General features: G+C 48.3%; 1 protein-coding gene across 1 annotated transcript in view; it reads left to right on the top strand.

Annotated features, from left to right (window-relative positions):
- Window positions 1–23,020, top strand: part of KPNA1 (karyopherin subunit alpha 1) — a 205,752-nt gene that overhangs the window by 72,644 nt on the left and 110,088 nt on the right. Inside the window, exon 5 of the mRNA XM_078656634.1 lies at window positions 5,460–5,554. Within this exon, the coding sequence (XP_078512760.1) occupies window positions 5,460–5,554 (95 nt within the window). The remainder of the gene's footprint in view (window positions 1–5,459; window positions 5,555–23,020) is intronic.

Below are 23,020 nucleotides of genomic sequence, written 5' to 3'. Positions count from 1 at the left end.
GTGTCGACATCGAAGCCCCGCCACAGTCCCGCAGGAGATCGATGTCAAGTGACGGTCATTGTCGCAGGATCTGTTTCGGTGTTCGATTTCTAGAGACATTTCCGCATTCTTGCCAGAGAGAGAACGACGTAGACTGCCCTCACCGGTCAAGAATCCAACAGCAGCAACAGGTATTGTGATGTCGAGGCCCACATTGAAGTCAATGGAGGTACAGAGAAAGTAGAGGTCCAGACGATCGACGTGGAGGGAAGCATCTTCTTCTTCTACCATTAATATTGTGCAAATCAAGCCGGAGGAATCTCCGGTTACTGGGAAACCGACTCCTCCCATTAACCTTTCTCCAAGATAACTACAATTGTTGGGCATTTGAGAGTTCCGCCTAAAAGTCTAGGTTCAGACTTCTATCAAACATACTCTCCTTCCAGAGGCTCTGCTCCTCCTCCACCTGCCACGTCTACAGGAAGATCTCGGCACAGATCACCAAGGAGAACTAGGTCTCCTCCAGCCCGACCATCTATATCTAGGACACCGCTTTGACGGTCGAGATCTCGATGTTCCTCCAGATTTCGAAGAAGTAGGCGAAGATCACCATTGTGGTCTACATCATCATGGTCATCGGTGAGAGAATACTCACTACCCTGCCTGCTACCCCTCCAGCTAGCGTGTCTCGGGTGCACAACATGGTCACCTTTAATGAAGTCCTCTGCAGAGGTGCCAATAAGTTGAACATTGACATGGCTGTGCCGACTGTATCTTCGTCCGTAATATCCGAGACACTACATCATAGGTCCTCAGCAAGGCCTAAGCTCAAGCTCCCTGTGGGTTGTGCGCAACATCCTCTTCAGTCCCTCCTGAGAAGGAGTAAACACATGGATTCTCTGGGGAAGTTAATGTGCAATACCTCGGCATCCTTCATGAAGGTGTCTAGTGCCTCTGCACTTCTAGGGAGGTACGACCGTTCTCTGTGGGACTCTTTGGCTTGATTCACAGAGAAGCTGCCCAAAGAAAACCAGAAGGATTTTAATGAGCTCTTGCAGGAAGGTGGTCTTGTTGTAAACCAGGCAAATAGTGTAGCTGTGGATGCATCGGATCTGGGAGCAGATGGATGTTCCCACAGCATTTGTGCCAGACGTTTGGCCTGGTTGCGACTCTCTGGCCTAAGACCAGAAGCACAACGCAGGATTATTAATCTTCCGTTTAATCATACTTCCTTGTTTGGCACTTGTGTCGATGATGAAATGTCCAAGATTAAATCTGAGTTGGACACCTTAAAGGTGGTAGACCTTGTGAAGCATAAGGATTTTCTTTTTTTTTTTTTTTTTTTAAACCTTTATTGAAAGATACGTATTATTACAAGCGCAGGCCTACAACCACGAGGGCCGGCCGCAAAATCAGGAGATTCAAAAAGAAGCAATATCAATGTGTACGATAGAATGAATACAGGATAGACGTGGAATAAAGTCGTTACACAGTCAGCGCCAGGATAAAAAAGGTTTCATTTTACGTTTTATAGAGGAAGCAGCAACCATGTCTACCAGAGCGTCATGCAACAGATACAGAGAAAGAAGGGGGGGGGGGGGCGGGAGGGAAACAGCCCCCCACGCAATCAGATAACCACAGTAGGGCAAGGCCCAGAGTCATCCCACGCCCATCAAAGATTCAAAAATAAAGGACAAATCGCAGCAAACAAATAAAGTGGACGCCACATGTACAGCCCTCCCGCCCCGAAAAAGGAGAAAGTGCAGACATTTACGAAACAAAGGATATAAAACAAAGGGACATAGCCCACCCCCTAGAAAAAGGCAAAAAAGGGACCATAGAAGAAAACAAACTAAAATAACAAACACCCCCCCCACCCTACATCACTGTAATGGCTACGGCCTACCCCACTAAACAGCGTGCCTGTCGCCCAGAGTCACCCGAAATATAGAAGAAAGAGAAAGAGAATAATAACGAAGAAAGAGAAAGAAGAAAGAGAAAGGAGAGGAAAAAGAAGGAAGGAAGGAAGAGGAGAGGAGCCAGCGACCGAAACATAGAACACCACCCCCCCCCCCCGCAACAACGGATCACTAATCGAGGACGAAGAGGATATTGAGAAAAGCCTACACAAGGATAGAAACAGGAACTGTCCAAAATAACGAGGCCCGGAGATGCCATTTAAAAAGGTCCCACAGGCACCCAGGCACGATCACCCCTGTCCACTTCTATGAAGAGTCGAACTGCCAGACCCCGCCACGGCCAAAGAGCCGCATGATACAGTGGGTCCATACCAGTCAGGGACGGCCAGTGGGATCTCCGCAAAACACCGTCCCGGCCAACAAGAAGCAACCAGGAGAGCTCGGCAACAGTCAGAATGCAAAAGTACCTCAAAGATACACGTGGCCAAGCACAATTTCTGGGCTGTCCAGCACGAAGCAAAGAAATCAGGATATAGGAAACACTGCAGCATCGGCACCGGGACCATTTGATCCCATTGAATCAAATACCCTGCCGGAGATCCCAGCACAGCAGTTGGAGAGCATAAGGATTTTCGATGCAAGTACCGACCATACGACAGTCTGTTTATCCAACAGAGGGTTGAAACCCCTCACTGGTCGGCTCAGCAACAACATTCCAGATCGCATTGCCATCAGCGTCGACCAGGTTGATGAAGGGGAGCTCCAAGACAGACACCTTACTCAACAAAACAACCTACAATACAATGAGCACTGGATTCCGCCATCTCTGCTGCTCACTCCGGGGAGGGGGTGAGTAGTATCATATTAAATCTGGACGAGTGAAGACCGATCACAAAAGACAAGTGGGATCGCAATATTGTGCAGAATGGTTACTTGCTCAGATTCAAATCCCCACCTCCATCAGAACTACCTTGTGGAGCATATGCCCAACAGCATCAGTTGTTCCAGGCGGAAGGGAACATCCTTCTAAAGAAAGAGGCTGTAGAAGCTGTTCCTCCTTCACAGCAGAGACACAGAATTTATTCCCACTACTTTCTGGTGTGAAAAAGAGGGCCTATCCAAGAGTACAGACCAATACTCTACCTGAGACTTTTGAACAAATTCATCCGCAAAGAAGAATTTAGAATGTTAGCACTGCACCACATTTTTCCTCCGCTCCATCAAGGGGCCTGGATGTGCTCCATAGATATGCTGGACACTTATTTTCACATGCCAATCTCCACATAACATCAGGATTGCAACTAGCGTCTCACCAGTTCCAGTTCAAAGTCCTCCCGTTTGGACTCTGATCAGCTCCCCGCATGTTTTCAAAATGAATGGCAGTAGTAGCGCCTTTTCTTTACAAGCACCAGATTTCGTCCATCCGTATCTGGACGACTTGGTGAAAAACTTGTCACCTACTTTGCTGCAGACTCACCTCCGATTCTGCATACGAGAGCAAGGCAGTCTGGGCCTGTAAGTCAACTACAAGAAGTCCATTTTTAATCTGACTCGAAACTACCTGGGGGCTTCTGTGGATACCATAAGTGCAAGCGTGTGTCCTTCGGAGGAGAGGTTATCCTCAATACACAAGTGCTGCACTCTCCTCAGCTCTTACCATCCGAAGGTTAGACAAGTGGCCTCACTTCTAGGCTCGATGGCATTCTTCATTGTTCCGAATGCCAGACTGCAAATGCGTACCCTGCAGCAAACTCTAGAGGACCAGTTGTGACAAGTATCGGGCCGTAGGGAAGACTTTGTGGTTCATCCTCAGTCAGCCAAGGATTCCATCAAATAGTGGATGAAACTGTTGCATCTGCTGAAAGGAGTTCTTTTCCATCAGGATCTTCCCAGTCAGACAATTGTCACGTACGCTTCTCTCCTTTGTTGGCGGGCTCACATAGGTCCTCTTCAGGTACAAGGACACTGGTCAGACGGAGCAGGGGTATCAAATCAACCTTCTAGAGCTGAGAGCAGTACATTTCACACTAGAGTCATTGCTCCTGTCCTTTCGCACACGCTTTCTGTTGATTCAGATGGACAACACCACAACCATGTATTGGCTGAACAAACAGGGAGGAACGAGGTTGAGACCCCTCTCAAACCATATGGAAGTGGCTTCTCGCAAGGAATTTAATAATTTCAGCAATTAATTTCCCAGGTATTCTCAACGTCCACGCAGACTCTCTAAATCAGAACTTCTTCGAAGCTCACGACTGGGTGCTAAACAAGGACTTCGCACAGGACATCATCCATTGGTGAGGTGTTCCAGACATTGGCCTGTTTGCAGACGCAACAAACGCAAAATGCCCCGTCTTCGCATCCAGGTTTCACCAACCAGGTTCCACAGGGAATGCGCTTTTGATAAAATGGTCGCAGATATTACTTCAAGCTTTTCCACCAATTCTGCTCATTCCTCTGGTGATCCGCAAGTTCTACAGGTCCAAGACCAGAATTATACTGATTGCACCAGGGTGGCCTTGACCGTGGTGGTACCCAGATCTCCTTCAACTATCCGAGACCCCACACAGGAGGTTGCCTTGCCGTCCAGACTTAACTAAACAAGAGAAGAAGGTGTTCCACCCCAACCTCACATCTCTAAGATTGACGGCATGCTCCTGGAGTCACTTACTCCATTCTCACCCTTTTATGGGAAAATAAATCGAACAATGGAGTTGATGCCCATGCGCACTATCACCGAAAGGAGTCGTCACCTTACCTCATGACTCAAAAGAAAACAACTTGCAAACATCTGGACCCAACACTAGAAGGCAGGAGTATGCAAAGCATATGAATTTACACCTCTACATGCCAATAACAGATGCTACTGGGTAAGTAACATCATCCTTTTCTCCACTCACTTTGTTCTCTGCAATGTGGATCCATACAAAGAGCTTCCTGTGCTTTTGTTTTTTTGTTTTTAACTTCCGTCCAAGGCAATAAAAAAAGGTATGCTTACAACATAGAGCAAATCCTTCCTAATAGCAGGCAGCAAAGAGCAAATCCTTCCTAATAGCAGGCAGCAAAGTATTAGCAACCCAACTAAAGAATATCTTTCAAAGATTCACTTGCTGGCCTTTGTCTTATCTTGCTGGGCTAGTCCCAAAACATGCTACGACTCTCAAAGACATTCCCTTCCTTCCAAGGATCAGTCTCTCACTGAGCTCCAATGACTAGTGTTTGCAAAGATAGAGATCAGTGAGGCCTGTTCACATGTTGCATGCCTATTTAAGGTGCCTTTTTATATGTCTAATTTGTAGGGATGCTGCATGCTCAATCTTTTCCTCTCTGTGCAGGCATTCTCTTATATTTTTTTCTCTTATTTCTTCCTTTTGGGGATCTGGGGTATACATATTCATAAGCGGGTAGCTCAACATTCAGCAAGGGTGCCATTTGTTGTACAGTAAGACAATTACTTTGGGCCCTACTTGGCGGTATTCTTTTCTATCTTGGCTTCTTGATAACTAATAGATTTGTTTGTACATAGATAATTACAGATTGTTTAACATTTGTCGTCTACAGAACCGAATCCTCCTATTGATGAAGTCATCGGTACTCCTGGGGTTGTGGCCAGATTTGTGGAATTCCTCAAGAGGAAAGAAAACTGTACATTACAGGTGCGCGCTTTGCATTTTCAGCATGTTATGCATTTGCTCTAAAATCACTAAGAGGCAAAGATTGACAATTCCTATTCAGCTTATGTTCTTGTTGTAAATTATAATAAACTGACTACTTTTGTTAAATTATGTTGAAGTTGCTCAGTCTCATCTGTGAAACCTGATAATCAGCGATCTGTCAGCCTTCATCCTCTGGCATTAGGGTGACTTCAGCTTATGCAGTTTGAGGCAGTCCCACGGCAGTCTTAAAATCCCCGGACGCCTCATCACATTTACTAAAATTCATAAAACCAATTTGGTCAGATGTATCATTCATATTCAGAGACTGTTTATGCCTGCTTTATTAACAGTCCGAATTATACTGCTGCATCCAGCCCTCCTCGTCTCCACCTAGAGATTGAGCAAGTTAATACATGTTCGAGGCATGTGGGCTGCTAAATTCATATCTTAGCATTAGATCGCCGCCTAGTGTTGGGCTCGGATGATTGCACATTGTTGTCCTGGAAGAGTCTTCGAAGTATCCTGAGATAGGTGGCTCCTCCCCTGGACTACAGTGCGCATGGGCATCGGCTCCATCCCCAGATTGTTTTTTTCCGCCATTGGGTTCGGATGTGGTCTCGACGTCTTACTGTCGGAACCAAGAAAAACTAACTTTTAGCGGCCAAAAGGCCTCGATTTTATTGCGTCGGTATTGTCTGCGCACGGTCTCGAGTCTTCCGTCTCTTGGAGCCGGAATAAGCGGAGTTTTCTTCGCTCTCGGAACTTTGAGGCCTTCTCATCGCGACACGACTGCAAACCTTTTCGGACATGGAGCGGAGCCCGTTTAAGTACTGCCCGCTCTGTGGGTCCAAGTACCCACACATCGATCTACACCCCGTGTGTAACAAATGCCTTTCGCCTGACCACGACGACGGCAAGTGCAAGTTGTGTGCACAGTTCCGCTCAAAGAAGACTCTCAAGCTTCGGCGCGCGATGCGCATGGAAGCTAAACAAGCGGCCCCGGATCCGGAGAACATCTTCGGCGACCAAGACGAAGAGGACCAGGGTCATCATCTCCAAATCTCCCCACCCGAGACGGAGGTCGAGGCGGATCCGGGAGACGACGACGGAGTCGCGGGTCAAGGCCTTGAATACGTCGACGAGGTAGGAGACGACGATGAGATTTATGGGGCCGCGGCGGATAGCTCAGGGGACGAGCTCTGCCCCGAAGGTTACGAGGATACCGACCGGGACACGGGATCGCCTGTCGGCCTTACCCAAGACCCGTTGCCGCAAGCCACAGCCCCGCCTTCGGGCCCGGCCACGGACTTACTTGCTGAGCAGACTGTTTCGAAACCGAAACCATCGGGATCGACGACACCTAAAATGGCCGACCCGAAAACGAAACCGAAAGTTAAGGACTCGAGTGTCCCTAAGATGGCTACCGTGCCGGTGAAAACGACGGTGCCCGCTACCCCATCGACTCCGTCGACCTCCGGTCCGCAGAAGTCGAAGAAGTCCGTCGATTCCGATGCTGCGAAATCGAAACCGGCGCCAGAGGAGGGGTCCTCCAAGAAAGATGGTCGGCACGGGACAGCGGCTACGACGCCGTCAAAACCCGCCAAAGTCGGCTCCAAGGAGGCTACGCAGGCACACGGAAAGAAGTCTGTGCCCCGAACGCAGGAATCGGAGGCGGTAAAGACAGGACCCGCGCCCAAAACGCACAAGGCCCACAAGGACGTCGGATCCGAGGGGAAAATCAGACCATCCTCGTCAGCGCCGACACAAACTGTGAGTGTGCCGTCCCCCATAGCCGAATCACTGAAAAGAATCAGGGAGAAGGCCTTTGCCCCGTCGGCTCCGATACCATCAACGCAGCCGCGAAAAGACACTCCAGAGAAGCCGTCTGGGAAACTTCTCTTTATTTTGCCGCCGAAGGAGGCGCCAACAGCATTTTCAACCAAATCGGCACCGAAACAGGTGATTTCTTCACCGACTGGCCCACTTCCACGTCAGGTACTCGAATCCGAGGACGATTCGGAGCATTTCATCGACGCTGACACAGGCAAACTGACCCTCTATAAGAGGAAAATCAATTCAGAGCCAGTGGACCCCTATGTCATCCCACTAAAGAAGAAGAGGGTGCCCCTTGACGCCTCAGGCCTCACGGAACCTATCCAGCCTCCTCCGAGACGGAGCCCTACTCCCTCCCCAGAACACTCTGCGGGTGAGGGGTATGATGAGGACGAGCAGTACAATTTCCCAATCAATGAACCTGATGTGCAACCGGATTCATATGTTGACACTGGTGACCAGAACACCCAAGGTGCGGGGCAGGACCCGCAGCCTTTTAATGCACGGGCATCCCCGACTGAGGATTCAGCAGGTTTTCATGCACTACTCGAAAGGGCGGCAGCCAATCACGATGTGGACATGCATGCCGACCCTGTTGAGGAAGACTTCCTTTTCGACACTTTTTCAGTCTCTGAAAGGACAGTAAAGACACTGCCTATGCTTAAAGGAGTCCTCAAGCATGCTGGGGACGTATTTAAGGAGCCTACGAGAGCGAGAGTGGTCAACCCTCGCATCGAAAAAAAGTACAGACCTGCACCTGCAGACCCCGCATACATTCGGGGACAATTGCCACTGGACTCTCTTGTGGTCGCCAATGCCAGGAAACGTGCCAACTCCCAGACTACGGGTGAAGCTCCTCCCCCGGATAAGGAATCCAAAGTGCTAGAGGCAGGGGGCAAAAGAGTAGCTGCACAGGCATCAAACTTTTGGCGCATCGCCAATACACAGGCGCTCTTGGCGCGTTACGATAGGGCGCACTACGACACCCTAGAACAGATTGTACAACACCTGCCTCCACAGTTCCAAGAGGGCACCAAACTGCTTATTGAGGAAGGAAAGCTAATCTCAAACGCAGCCATCAAGTGTGCACTTGACGCTGCGGACACAGCTGCTAGAGCTATCAACACTAGCGTTATGCTGAGACGACAAGCGTGGCTCCGCATCTCAGGGTTTAAACCGGATATTCAGACTACAATTCTTAATCAACCAGTCAATCCTGATAGTCTGTTTGGTCCGGATGTTGACACCACCCTAGAGAAAATAAAGAAATACACGGAAACTGCTAAGTCTATGGGGGCCCTACAGTCACAACAGTTTCGTGGCAGCAATTTTCGTCGCTCAGGTGCACGTGGAGTCACCAGAGGACAAATGGGTCAACAATCCCAGTTCTCAAAAGGTGGGGCACAATCCTCGTTAACTAAACAGAACAAGGGAGGTTACAGGAATAACAGCAACAGAGGTCGCGGCAGAGGAAACAACAGCTCCCGCACCTCTACTCCAAGCAAACAGTGACTCTCTGTCACTGCCCCCCGACCACCTAACACCTGTCGGGGGGAGACTGCAGCAGTTCCTGCCCGTCTGGAGAAACATCACCACAGACAGGTGGGTGCGACAACTAGTCCAGTATGGTTATTGCCTAGAGTTGAAGTCCACTCCACCCAACATCCCGCCACGGCAACGGCCTATGTCCGCAGAGCACTTGCTCTTATTGCAGCAGGAAGTAGTGGTGATGCTGCAAAAGGGAGCAATCGAGCTCGTGCCGGTGGGGGAGGAAGGCACGGGGGTATATTCCCTGTACTTCCTTATTCCAAAGAAGGACGGATCTCTCAGGCCCATTCTAGATCTACGTCCCCTCAACCTGTACATACTATCAGAACATTTCCACATGCTTACACTGCAACAGATTCTTCCCTTGCTAAACCAGGGAGACTTCTTAGCAACCTTAGATCTCAAGGATGCTTATTTCCACATTCCACTACACCCGTCACACAGGAAATACCTCAGGTTCACTATTCAAGGCAGGCACTACCAGTTCAAAGTCCTACCCTTCGGAGTCACAACAGCCCCGAGGGTGTTCACCAAGTGTCTGGCGACAGTAGCGGCGCACCTCAGGAGGCAGAACATCCATGTCTACCCCTACCTAGACGACTGGCTCGTGCAAGCCAAGTCAGAGCAACAGTGCGCCGCAGACATGTCGACTACAATTCACCTTCTTCACGATCTGGGTTTCTCCCTGAACTACCCAAAATCGCATCTTCAGCCGGCGCATGTCCGGCAGTTCCTAGGTGCAACGATCAACACCCTGACGGCCATGGCTCAGCCAAACCAAGTCAGGATAGACAGCATGCAGGCTCTGATCCAAAAGTTCAGGCCACAACACTCGCTTCCAGCGAGAGTGTTCATGCAGTTGATAGGCATGATGGCCTCCTGCATCTTCATAGTCCCTCACGCACGGCTACATATGCGCCCGCTCCAGGAGTGCTTAGCGAATCAGTGGACACAGGCTCGTGGGCAATTGACAGACCTAGTGTTGGTTACCAGTCGGGCATACGACTCTCTGCATTGGTGGACTCCACACAACCTTTGCAAGGGCCGACTGTTCCAAGAGCCCGTGCCGCAGATTGTCCTGACAACGGACGCATCTCTCCAGGGATGGGGAGCTCATGTGCTCACTTACACAGTGCAGGGACTATGGACGACGCAGCAACAAAAGATGCACATCAACTATCTGGAACTGATGGCAATCTTCATGGCGCTCAAGTCCTTCATTGTACATCTGTGCAACAAAGTCGTGCTAGTCCGGACGGACAACATGACCGCGATGTACTACATTCAAAAGCAGGGAGGCACCCACTCGCCACAGCTGTCTCATCTGGCTCAGAGCATGTGGAAGTGGGCCATTCAGAGGAACATTTTCCTCATGGCAGAACACCTCCCAGGAAAGGACAATCAGATGGCGGATCTGCTCAGCAGATACAGCCATCAAATGCATGAGTGGGAGATACACCCATCTGTTCTCCACCCGTACTTCCAGCAGTGGGGTCATCCGGAGATAGACCTGTTTGCCACAAAAGAGAACGCAAAATGCCAACTCTTTGCCGCCAGGTTCCCTCACCCACAGTCGCAGGGGAATGCGATATGGATGAACTGGTCAGGCAAATTTGCGTACGCTTTTCCGCCAGCCCCTCTAATACCGCTGGTCGCAAGAAAGCTAAGGCAGCACGAGATGACTCTCATCCTGGTTGCTCCAACGTGGGCGCGCCAGGCTTGGTACACCACGTTCCTCGAACTCTCAGTGGTGCCGCATCAAAGACTGCGCCTCACGCCCAGCCTTTTGACGCAGAACCATGGAGACATTCAGCATCCAGATCCACAACAGCTCAACCTGGCGATCTGGCTCCTGAAGTCCTAGAGTTTGGATACCTTAACCTACCTCCGGAGTGCATGCACATCATCAAGGAGGCGAGGAAACCAACTACTAGAGCATGCTATGCTGCAAAGTGGAAGCGTTTTGTCATTTACTGTACAGCCAATGACATCAACCCGCTAGATGCATCTATCCCCAACATCATCTGCTATCTGTTGCATCTTTACAAGTGCAATCTAGCGTACACTTCCATTCGGATACATCTATCCGCCATAGCGGCTTATCTCCAGAACAGGCAGCACCTCTCTGTCTTCAGAGTGCCTGCCATTAAAGCCTTCCTTGAAGGTCTGAAACGAGTCATTCCCCCAAGAACACCGCCAGCTCCGGTGTGGAACCTCAATGTCGTTCTCACCAGACTGATGGGACCGCCATTTGAGCCACTGCACTCGTGTGAACTCCAGTTCCTTACGTGGAAAGTAGCTTTCCTTGTAGCTATTACGTCTCTGAGGCGTGTCAGTGAGCTGCAGGCGCTCACAATCCAAGAGCCATTCATTCAAATCCATCCAAATAGGGTAGTGCTACGCACTAACCCCAAATTCCTTCCGAAGGTGGTGTCACAGTTTCATCTAAACCAAACTATTGACTTACCAGCATTCTTTCAAAACCCGCAAACGGTGGCGGAAAGAATGCTCCATACCTTAGATGTACGGAGGGCGTTGATGTACTACATAGACAGAACACAACCCTTTAGAAAAACAAAACAACTCTTTGTTGCCTTCGCACCACAACACAAAGGCAACCCGATTTCCAAAGCAGGGATAGCCAGATGGATTGTTAAATGCATCCAGATATGTTATCAAAAGGCCAAGCGCACTTTAACAATACCCCCCAGAGCGCACTCCACACGCAAACTGGGGGCATCCATGGCTTTCCTAGGGAACATTCCTTTAGAGGATATTTGCAGAGCAGCCACGTGGGTTACACCACACACCTTTACTAAACACTACTGTGTTGATGTGCATTCCAAGCAGCAAGCTGCTGTAGGATAGGCTGTTCTGAAGACACTTTTTCAGGTTTCTGCAGCTGGCACGGGCAACCGCCGCTGATGGAGGGACTGCTATGTATTCTATGCTAAGATATGAATTTAGCAGCCCACATGCCTCGAACTGAATATGCTACTTACCAGTATGCATCTGTTCTTGGCATGTAGGGCTGCTAACATTCATATCGCCCGCCCTCTCCCCGGTGCCTGTCGCAGCTGCAGATATACTATTGTATTTATTCATTAGCATGGACATCCTTTACACTTTTCACTCCATCTTCTGCCACAATGGCGAAAAACAATCTGGGGATGGAGCCGATGCCCATGCGCACTGTAGTCCAGGGGAGGAGCCACCTATCTCAGGATACTTCGAAGACTCTTCCAGGACAACAATGTGCAATCATCCGAGCCCAACACTAGGCGGCGATCTAATGCTAAGATATGAATGTTAGCAGCCCTACATGCCAAGAACAGATGCATACTGGTAAGTAGCATATTCATTACTAGACCTGCAAGATTGCCACTTGATTTTGTTGTTTTAAAGTAGAAGTACAATATGTATTTTAGGTAGTTTTTTCTGATTGTTTAAGATGGAACTGGTGATTCAGTGAATTAATACATGCACTGTTGGCACACATGCTTGGTCATTAGGTTACAGGTACCCTATATGTAAGGATGTTTGTCTCAATCTTGTGATGGTATTGTTAGGCGCCTTGATACCTCCGGGTTATTGGTCTGCGCATTACAAATTGTTATCAAATCAAATCAAACAAATGAGGCCTTTCGTTTTGATGAGCGTTCCATTGAATTGGTAGACAGTAAAAGTTAATCTGTTCACATTGCCAAGAGACCCCTCTAGTAAACATACTTTCTATGGATATTGTGCCTGTTTCCGTTGATGCATACATGACTCACTGTGCCCAACACTACTACTAAGTCTGTCAATGGTGACATTTGACAGATTCTGAACCAGCCCTACCAGCATTATGGAGGAAGATCTTACATTTAATGTAATTAATACTTACCTTTTACAGGTTATCCTAATATATGACTAAATATTGCTCAGTCCTGTGAGCCTGCCAGTGGCAAGCTCACATTTGATATTCTGCTCCCAAGTCTTCCAGAGATTATCTTAACGGGTGGCCGCTGTGCTGCCAAGTTGTCCTTTGTCATGTGGGATGTCTTCTAGCCAGAAGCATTCTGCCTTCAGCACTTCGTTTTGCTTTTCCTATTATAAGCATGTGCTCCCAAGGCTCTGCATGTGAAGTGCTCTTAACCAATGAAACAGAATTGACTGCAGGTATCGTTGACGGGGCAGATATGCGATTAACTGCTCCCCAGACCAACCAGTGTTTCACGGCGGTTAGGGGATGACAGTCAACCATACAATTAAGTTATTAGTTACTCAAATTAATTGCCCAAATAAATCACTAAAATTGGAAACAAATGACAAAATTACTTTTTAGGTTGTTTTGTTCAAGGAGTGAATTAATTGTTTCTCAGCACTTGAAAACCAACACATCTTGAATGGGTCAAAGCTAGGTTACTGACAGCTAGCTCTCAGACGTTCCAGGCCTACAGAATTTCAACAAGTTCAGAGACCTTGTCACTTGGAAAAGTTTTGACAAGCCTCTTATTTTGACAAACAAGATAAGTCCTTGCAGACTGTAGTAAGGTTTGTTGGAGTAGGGGACCAGGAGAGGGAAGTTATTTTTAGGCTTCATACCCATACTGGCAGAGAAGATTAACATAGCACTTTTTGCACAGCTTAAAGTAGAAAAACTTAAATGTATCTGTCCCCTCACATGTTCATTCAAAGTTCCGTTGATCATTTTGTCCGTGCGTTCAAAATTGCAACCTTCTCTTTATTCTCATTGAGTCATTTAATTTATGATTCTTGCACAGCTATTTCATATAGGTTCAAACATCCATTCAACCCGAAGCTACTAAAGAAACGTTCTGTTTCTATTCCATATGAGAGGAGGGCCTGGGTTCCTTAGTGAACAAAGTAAAATCAGGCTCACCGTTCAACGACTCTCCTCTAAATATTTTTAACCTGGCAGCAGGGACTATTTATTTGGCCCTTGAAGGGATCCTGAATCTGTCTCGAGTGAGGTGGTTCCCACAGTCTGAAAGCATGCAGTGATTAAACCACTGTTAAAAAAATAAATAAAATATCTTCCTTGGATGTTTCTCTATCGGAAAACTTCAATCGATTCTCCTTGCTTCCTTTCTTGGGCTAGATTTTCGAAAAACATGAGCAATCAATTGTTGGAGTTTTTGGAGAAAAGCATTCTTTTTTTTTTTATCTTCCCAAACAGGCTCTTGGCCCGGTCATGGCACAGAGACCGCGCTTTGGCAGTTGTGCAGGACCTCAGAATGACATTCGATCAAGGTGGTTCAGCGTCTCTGATCTTGTTAGATCTTATGCTGTGTTTGACACACTTATACAATTTTTCTTGAGAGGATACACAACTCAGGAGTGATTCGTTTGGCCTGTAAATGGATTGCCTCCTTTCTGCAGGACTTGCGTTGTCAGGTGTTCGATAAACCTTTCTATTCAGACCCCTTATCTCTCAGTGACTCATGGGTTTTCCTTGAATCAATCCTATTCTATTTAATCTGTATGTTCATCCTCTAGCAAATATTATTCAATCATTTGGTCACTCATTGGTCTCGTGTGCTCAACACCTAGTATCACCTATCTGGCTCCAGAAAAACATGCATACTAAAGTAGGTCAACTAAAAGATTGTCTTACAACAGCAGTCAAATGGATTGGCCACATGTTTAAAACTCAAGGGTGATAAAATGGAAGCTATGGTAACTAGTAATAACTTAAACTGCTGGACTTTAGATTGCTGGCCAGAAACTTATGGTCTTCAGTCCCAATCTAAAGCCACTGGTAAAAAATCTAGTAATGTAACTCGATAACAAGTTGTCATTTGAGATGCAGGTAAAGAAACTGGCTGCTGGCTGTTTTGGTCTCCAAAAGTGCATAGAAAAGAGTTCTAGACATATTACTAAAATCTACAGAGAGAACTGTTGTACTGTTGTTGGTAACCTCTTGCCTCGGCTATGGACATGTAATATATCTAGGAATTACACAATGTGTACTGAACAGATTACAGGTGATTCCAATGCTGCAGCACGCCTATTAAGGCTGCCTAAAAATCATTCAGTTTCAGATTCTTTGATCAAACTTCATTAAAAAAAAATTAAATTCAAAGCACTTTGCATTACACGTGGAGTATATAACAATGAGGACCGATCCATTTTACATCAACCCTGCAAAAATTTTGAGATGATCTACCTCTCACTCAGCAATGATTCCTAGAGTTTTCAAAAGTAGATTTGGCTCTTTGTGTGATCTAGTCATGAGCTGTTTTGGTCTTGACCTAATTAGCACTGCGTGGCCCGGTGCAGGTAGCCATGCACTTTGTAAGTCGCATAGAATAGATCCTTCTGCTTTCATTAGCCTTCCATCAGATCACCTAGATGGTTACATTGTGAAGTGAACCAACAATTTGAGTAAGTCTAATATGAAGTACATCTTCTTCAAAACGGTCCTAGTGCACACGTAGTGAAAAGAGCCTAGCGGCAGGAGGAGAATGACGTTGCTGGCTCTTCTTTTTTTATTTATTATTTTTAATACAGCCTTATCCCCTGCCAGAACAGTATCTTTTTCTGAGATCCAGTATCCTTTCTGTGTTTGATGGGTATCCATTGGTTAGTTCTGCTGGCTGTCCCGTGGGCACTTGATTCTTGTACTGCTGTCCCTTTCTAGACCTGGCAGCCCGTTTTACTTTTCGACAAGAACCTTCACTGTTTGTTTTTTGCTACCTTGCTGCAGTTTCAGAAGCTTGCAGTTTAACATAACCAAGGAGCAAGGGGTTTACTTGCATGGATTTCTCCCCCTCGGACCAATGGCACCAATATTGATGCAGATGTAGAAGGGCTTTAATAAGAATTCAGTAGATTTAGTTGATATATCTAACATAACTTTTTTATCCACTCTTGACAAGAATAGGCAGTTGGAACCTCTTTTGCTGTATGGAGGTGCTCTGTCGTGTCTATCCATTGACAAGGATAAACTAATCAAATCAGTTAACATTTCCAAAACTCTGTTCTTGATAAATAGATTTAGAATAGTGCCAAGCGCCTTAAGCATCATCTTCTGCTCCACCACAGTCCTTTGTTTTATTGTCAGCTCTTGGCGAAATAGTGCTTCTTCCTCTTCTTAACAAAGATGTTAAACATTTGGTTGGTGTAGAAAAGTGCCCCTTTTTCCATTTTACCTCCCACTTTTCGCCTGTTGTTTGATGCACTTTATGTGAGTGTGCGCTGAGTCCCTGTCAATCAGGTTCCCAGTGCCTGTGTTCTTTCCCAAAACCTGTACCTTTGTTTCCACAATTCGCTCACCTATGGCCCATATGTAAGTCTCTGGTAAAAAGTACCAGGGGTACCGAGTGCCTTGTGACCAGAGAGTGTCTCTAAGGGCTTCAGCATATATTGTCACCCTCAAAGGCACATCACCTAGCGCACATACACTGCCATTTCAGACTGTGTTGTATTGCAGACAAAACCGAAAAGTCGACATGGCCGACCCCCCTATGTGCCATTCCTACACAACAATGCCTGTGGCATTGGTAAGTCACCTCTGTAGCAGGCCTCACAGTCCTAAGGCAGGGTGCACTAAACCACAGGTGAGGGCATAGCTGCATGAGTAATATGCCCTGCTATGCCCCTACAGTGTCTGTGTCCATTCAGACATTGTACGTGCATTGTAGCCATATTGAGTACATAAGCTGGGAGGTTATTATTACAAACTCCACAACTCCATGATGGATTTACTGAATGCTAAGGAGTTTGGTATCAAACTCCTCCGCATAATAAACTTACACTGATGCTAGTGTGGGATTTAATACAAAATGCACTCAGAGGGCATCTTAGAGATGCCCCCTGAAAAAGAACAACTTCCTCATGTCCAGCCGACTTGTCTACACCAGCTTGCCACACCGACATTTTTTTGCACCCCCTGAGGTGAGGGCCCTTGTGCTCTCGTAGGCCAGAAACGAAGCCTGCTTGGGTGGAGGTGTTTCACATCTACCCCCTAGCAGGAACAGCATTCAGGGAGGTGACCCTCAAAGGCTTTCTGACCTCTGTAATGCTAGCCAGGGCCATTCCAGCCAGTGGAGATGTCCGCCCCCCTGACAGGCCCCACTTTTGGCTGCAAGGTCAGCAGGAAAATTAGTAGTCAGGAGAGGTGTATCCCCTTTTAGCCAGGACCACCCCTAAGGTGTCCAGGGCTGAAGTGACCCCCTCCTTAGGAAATCCTCCATCTTGAATGTAAGGATTTGACCTAATAAGGTTAGGGGGTTTGCCTGTTCCCAAAGGGAGGGGGCATTAAAAGGATTTAGTCACCCTAAAGGCAAGTAGCTGATTATCTACCATCTGCCAGTACCTGTAACACCCCTAAATTCAGAATTTAGGGGCACCCTTGATCCTCTGATTCCTGCAACCTAAAAAGACTGACGAAGAGGACGCCGTGCAGCAAAGCAAGAAGACACATACTGCCTTGGCCCCAGCTCTACTGGCCTGTCTCCTGCTTCTTTAGCCTGCGAAGAAGACGTCTGTCCCGTGGCCAGTGACTTCCATGAACCTGAGGCAGACTGTCACTCTTCAATAATGACCGAATCTCCTGAGGACAGCCGCCATGTCCAGAAAAACTCCATCTTCAAGGACTCCGGATTCAGGGGGATCTGCAATCCCTGACTACTCTGCACCAGACGCCCACGTCTGAGTGGCTTACCTGTCCAGCGACATCTCCCCAACTATCCAGACTTCGACTCCATCGGTGGCTGACCTTTCCTGGACTCCATGAGGTTGCCTGCAGCCTCTTCATGAAAGGTTCCCCTGACTGCGACTGGCTCCAGCAATGAAAACCTGGTGCCAAAAGGCCACCCCTGCATCCTCATCCCCCGACTTTGAGGAGCCCAGCCGATGGTGTCCAGCAGCTCTCCAACTTGCCTGCCCAACCGTTGGTCACCTTTTTTGAGCCTCCTGGTCTAAGCCTGTAACCTCTTCGTGCGACCAGAAACCTCCATAGAAAAGTATTGGGCGCCTGGCGTTGATTTGCACCTGGCTGCCCCACGGCCTCTGGTGGTGCAGTACTTAACTTAAACTGAACCTTGCCCAGTGTTGGTCAAAAGCCTTGGAAACTGGAAGAGTAAGTTGAGAAATTACCTGTTAATGCATAACCCAGTTTTCCTCACATGGGATTGCATTGCATTTTCATCCTATTGCATACAAAAGTGGAACCATTGCTATTGCACAGTTCTACTGTTCTAAACTGATATCACTTAAGTATTTCTGCTACTGTAAAATCATTGTTTACTGCCTTGCAAGCCAGTTCCTACTGCATTTGAAAAGTATTGCTACTTTTAAACTGTTAATTACCTGCAACTGAGTTCTATTGGTTCTCAAAATCACAAGGTAATAACTTTTTGATACAAAACAATTGTTCTTGAATTCAGTCTTTCAGTGTGTGTAAACATTTCTTGCCTGAGTGTGTTCAACAAATGCTTAACACATCCCTCTGATGAGCCTAACTGCTCGACCACAATACCAGAAATAGAACGTTTAGTATTATCTACTTCAGCCACTGTAAGCCTCTGGGGGCCCACTGGACTCTGTGCACATTATACCTTACTCTGGTATAGCATAAACAGAACCAGCTTCCTACAGGTAGCAAAAATAAATACTCTAAATTAATATTAAAATAAGTGGCTGAATTCTATCATGGGCTGTGTTCAGCCTTGCATCCACTTGCACTGCCAGCTTTACAGAAGCTGTTAAGGGGAGAGTGATAGCTGTTTGTTCCTGCTAAAGCCAACACTGGCATCTCATCACAGATGACATAGGGAATTTACCACCCCCCTTCATGCCTTTAAGAAGGCCAAAAATGTACGAGACCATGTGGTTAAGGCACTCCTACCTACAGTAACTACTCCTAACCAAACGGTTCTCTGGGGCATCCCCCCAATCACAGGACATGTGAAATGCAGCCATTGTAAGGCCTGCCCTCTAGTACAAGAAACAAAGCAGTGTTCGAGGCATGTGGGCTGCTAAATTCATATCTTTTGCATTAGATCGCCGCCTAGTGTTGGGTCCGGATGATCGCACATTGTTGTCCTGGAAGAGTCTTCGAAGTATCCTGAGATAGGTGGCTCCTCCCCTGGACTACAGTGCGTATGGGCATCGGCTCCATCCCCAGATTGTTTTTTTCCGCCATTGGGTTCGGATGCGGTCTCGACGTCTCTCTGTCGGAACCGAGAAAACTAGCTTTTTTACGGCCAAAAGGCCTTAGATTCATTGCGTCGGTATTGTTTGCTTACGGTCTCGAGTTCTTCCGTCTCTTTGAGTCGGAATCTACGGAGTCGTATCACTCTTCGGACATCGAGGCCTTCTCATCGCAACACGACCGCAACTTTTTGCCATGGAGCGGAGCCCGTTTAAATACTGTCCCGTCTGTGGGTCGAAATACCCACATATCGATGTGCACCCGGTCTGTAACAAGTGCCTCTCGCCGGACCACAACGAGGACAACTGCATGGCCTGCTCCAGATTCAGGTAAAAAAAGACACTCAAACTTCGGCGCGCGGTGCGCCTGGAGGCCAGACAAGCGGCCCCGGATCCAGAAAACATCTTCGGCGACCAAGGAGAGTAAGGCCAGAGCCATCATCTTCAAATTTCACCGCCCGCGACGGACATCGAGGCGGATCCGGAGGACGACGACGGAGTCGTGGGTCAAGGCCTTGAATACGTCGACGAGGTAGGGGACGTCGAAGAAGTTTATGGGGCCGCAGAAGATAGCTCAGGGGATGAGCTATGCCCCGAAGGTTACACGGATCAGGCTCGGGTCACGGGATCGCCAGTCGGCCTTACCCAAGACCCCGCACCGCAAGCCACGGCCCCGCCTTCAGGCCCGGCCACGGACATACTTGCTGCGCAGCCCGTATCGAAACCGAAACTGAAACAAGCGGTATCGACTACACCTAAAATGGCCGACCCGAAAGTGAAACCGAAACTTACGGACTCGAGCGTCCCTAAGATGGCGGCCGCTCCACCAAAAACACCTAAACCTGCTGCCTCATCGACTCCGTCGACCTCCGGTCCACAGAAGTCGAAGAAAACTGTCGATTCGACGGTGTCGAAATCGTCGGCGGAGGAGGTTTCCTCTAAGAAGGGAGTGCGGCACGGGTCGACGGGTGCGACGCCGTCTAAGCCCGCCAAATCCAGCGACAAGACTCTGGTGCCGACTGGGACATCGGTAGTCGGACGTGTGGTGGAAACGGAGCCTGCAAAATCACACGGGTCGAAAGCTGGAAGCTCAACACATCGGTCCAAAGACTCTGTGTCCACGGCTGCAGCATCGACGTCTAAGACTCAAAAGGGCCAACAAGACGTCGGATCCGAAGGCAGGGTGAAGGCCTCCTCGTCGGCGCCAAGTGACGCTGTGGCTGACGCGTCCCCCATCGTCTCTTCACTACAGAGAATTCGGGAGAAGGCCTCTGCAACGCCGGCTCCGACGCCGTCGCACCAGAAGCCGATGGACTTGCCGGCAAAGCCTGCAGGCAAACGTCTCTTCCTTCTGCCGCCAAAGGAGGCACCGAAGGCCTTTACAACAAAATCGGCGCCAAAGACGTTGGAATCATCAACGTCTGGAGCACTTTCAGGTCGATTAATCGACTCAGAAGAAGATTCTGAGCGTTTTATCGACGCAGACACGGGCAAATTGACCCTTTACAAAAGAAAGATCACTTCACAGCCAGTGGACTCTTATGTCATCCCACTAAAGAAGAAACGGCTTGCTCAGGACGCTTCAGCCCTGATGGAACCTATACAGCCTCCTCCTAGAAGGAGCCCAACACCTTCCCCAGAACACTCTGAGGGGGAGGGATATGGAGAGGATGACCAATACACTTTCCCCATCAATGACCCTGATGCACAGCAAGATTCCTATGATGACATAGGTGACCAAGACACCCAGAATGTGGGGCAGGACCCACAGCCTCTCATTGCACGTGCATCCCCGACAGAAGATTCTGCAGGTTTTCATGCACTCATTGAAAGGGCAGCTGCTAATCATGATGTGGACATGCATGCTGACCCAGTTGAAGAAGACTTTCTCTTTGACACTTTTTCTGTCTCTGAAAGGACAGTAAAGACACTGCCTATGCTCAAAGGGGTCCTTAAACATGCTGCGGACATCTTTAAAGAACCTACCAGGGCGAGGGTGGTCAATCCACGCATCGAGAAGAAGTACAGACCAGCACCTGCAGACCCTGCATACATTCGGGGACAGTTGCCACTTGACTCCCTGGTGGTCGCAAATGCCCGTAAACGGGCGAACTCCCAAACAACGGGTGAAGCTCCTCCCCCGGACAAGGAGTCAAAAGTGCTGGAGGCAGGGGGCAAAAGGGTAGCTGCGCAGGCTGCCAATTTCTGGCGTATTGCAAATACACAAGCACTATTGGCACGTTATGATAGGGCGCATTACGACACCCTAGAGCAAGTTTTACAACACCTGCCTCCGCAGTTTCAAGAGCCTACCAAACTGCTTATAGAAGAGGGCAAACTAATCTCCAATGCAGCCATAAAGTGTGCACTTGATGCCGCAGACACAGCGGCTAGGGCTATTAACACTAGCGTTATGCTGAGACGACAAGCGTGGCTCCGCATATCGGGGTTTAAACCGGACATTCAGACAACCATACTCAATCAGCCCGTCAATCCTGATAGACTGTTTGGTCCTGATGTTGACACCACCCTCGAAAAGATTAAGAAAGACAACGAAACAGCTAAGTCTATGGGGGCCCTACAATCACAACAGTTCCGGGGCAACACTTTTCGTCGCTCAGGTGCACGTGGAGTCATCAGAGGACAGATGGGTCAACAGTCGCAGTTCTCTAGAGGTGGAGCACAGTCCTCGTACCCCAAGCAGAACAAAGGGGGTAATCGAGGGAACAACACCAGAGGACGTGGCAGAGGAAACAACAATTCCCGTTCCTCTGCCCCAAACAAACAGTGACTCTCTGTCACTGCCCCCCGACCATTTAACACCTGTCGGGGGGAGACTCCAGCAGTTCCTGCCAGTCTGGACAAACATCACCACAGACAGGTGGGTACGAAAACTTGTCCAGTACGGTTATTGTCTAGAGTTAAAGTCCACTCCACCCAACATTCCCCCAAGGCAACGGCCTATGTCCGCAGAGCATTTGCACTTATTGCAGCAAGAAGTAGTGGTGATGCTGCAAAAAGGCGCAATCGAGCTCGTGCCAGTGGAGGAGGAAGGCACAGGGGTGTATTCCCTGTACTTCCTTATTCCAAAGAAGGACGGATCTCTCGGACCCATTCTGGATCTGCGTCCCCTCAACCTGTATATACTGTCAGAACATTTCCATATGCTAACACTCCAACAGATTCTTCCCTTGTTAAACCAAGGGGACTTTTTAGCAACCTTGGACCTCAAGGATGCTTATTTCCACATTCCACTACACCCGTCCCACAGAAAATACCTCAGGTTCACAATCCAAGGCAAGCATTATCAGTTCAAGGTCCTGCCCTTCGGAGTGACCACAGCCCCAAGAGTGTTTACCAAGTGTCTGGCGACTGTAGCGGCGCAACTCAGGAGGCAGAACATCCATGTCTACCCCTACCTAGACGACTGGCTCGTTCAAGCCAAGTCGGAACAACAGTGCGCCGCGGACATGTCGACTACCATTCACCTCCTTCACGACCTGGGCTTCTCGTTGAACTACCCAAAGTCGTTGAACTACCCAAAGTCGCATCTTCAGCCGGCACATGTCCGGCAGTTTCTAGGTGCGACGATCAATACCCTGACGGCCATGGCTCAGCCAAACCAAGTCAGGATAGACAGCATGCAGTCTCTAATCCAAAAGTTCAGTCCACAACACTCGCTTCCAGCGAGAGTGTTCATGCAGTTGATTGGCATGATGGCCTCCTGCATCTTCATAGTCCCTCACGCACGTTTACATATGCGTCCGCTCCAGGAGTGCTTAGCAAATCAGTGGACACAGGTTCAGGGACAATTAACAGACCTAGTGTTGGTTACCAGTCGGGCGTACGACTCTCTGCATTGGTGGAATCCACACAACCTTTGCAAGGGCCGACTGTTCCAGGAGCCAGTGCCACAGATTATCC

Source organism: Lissotriton helveticus, chromosome 8 (assembly GCF_964261635.1).
Source record: "Lissotriton helveticus chromosome 8, aLisHel1.1, whole genome shotgun sequence".
Classification (NCBI taxonomy): Eukaryota; Metazoa; Chordata; class Amphibia; order Caudata; family Salamandridae; genus Lissotriton; species Lissotriton helveticus.
The sequence above is the reverse complement of the archived record's forward strand: the minus strand, read 5'-3'. Positions and strand labels throughout refer to the sequence as shown.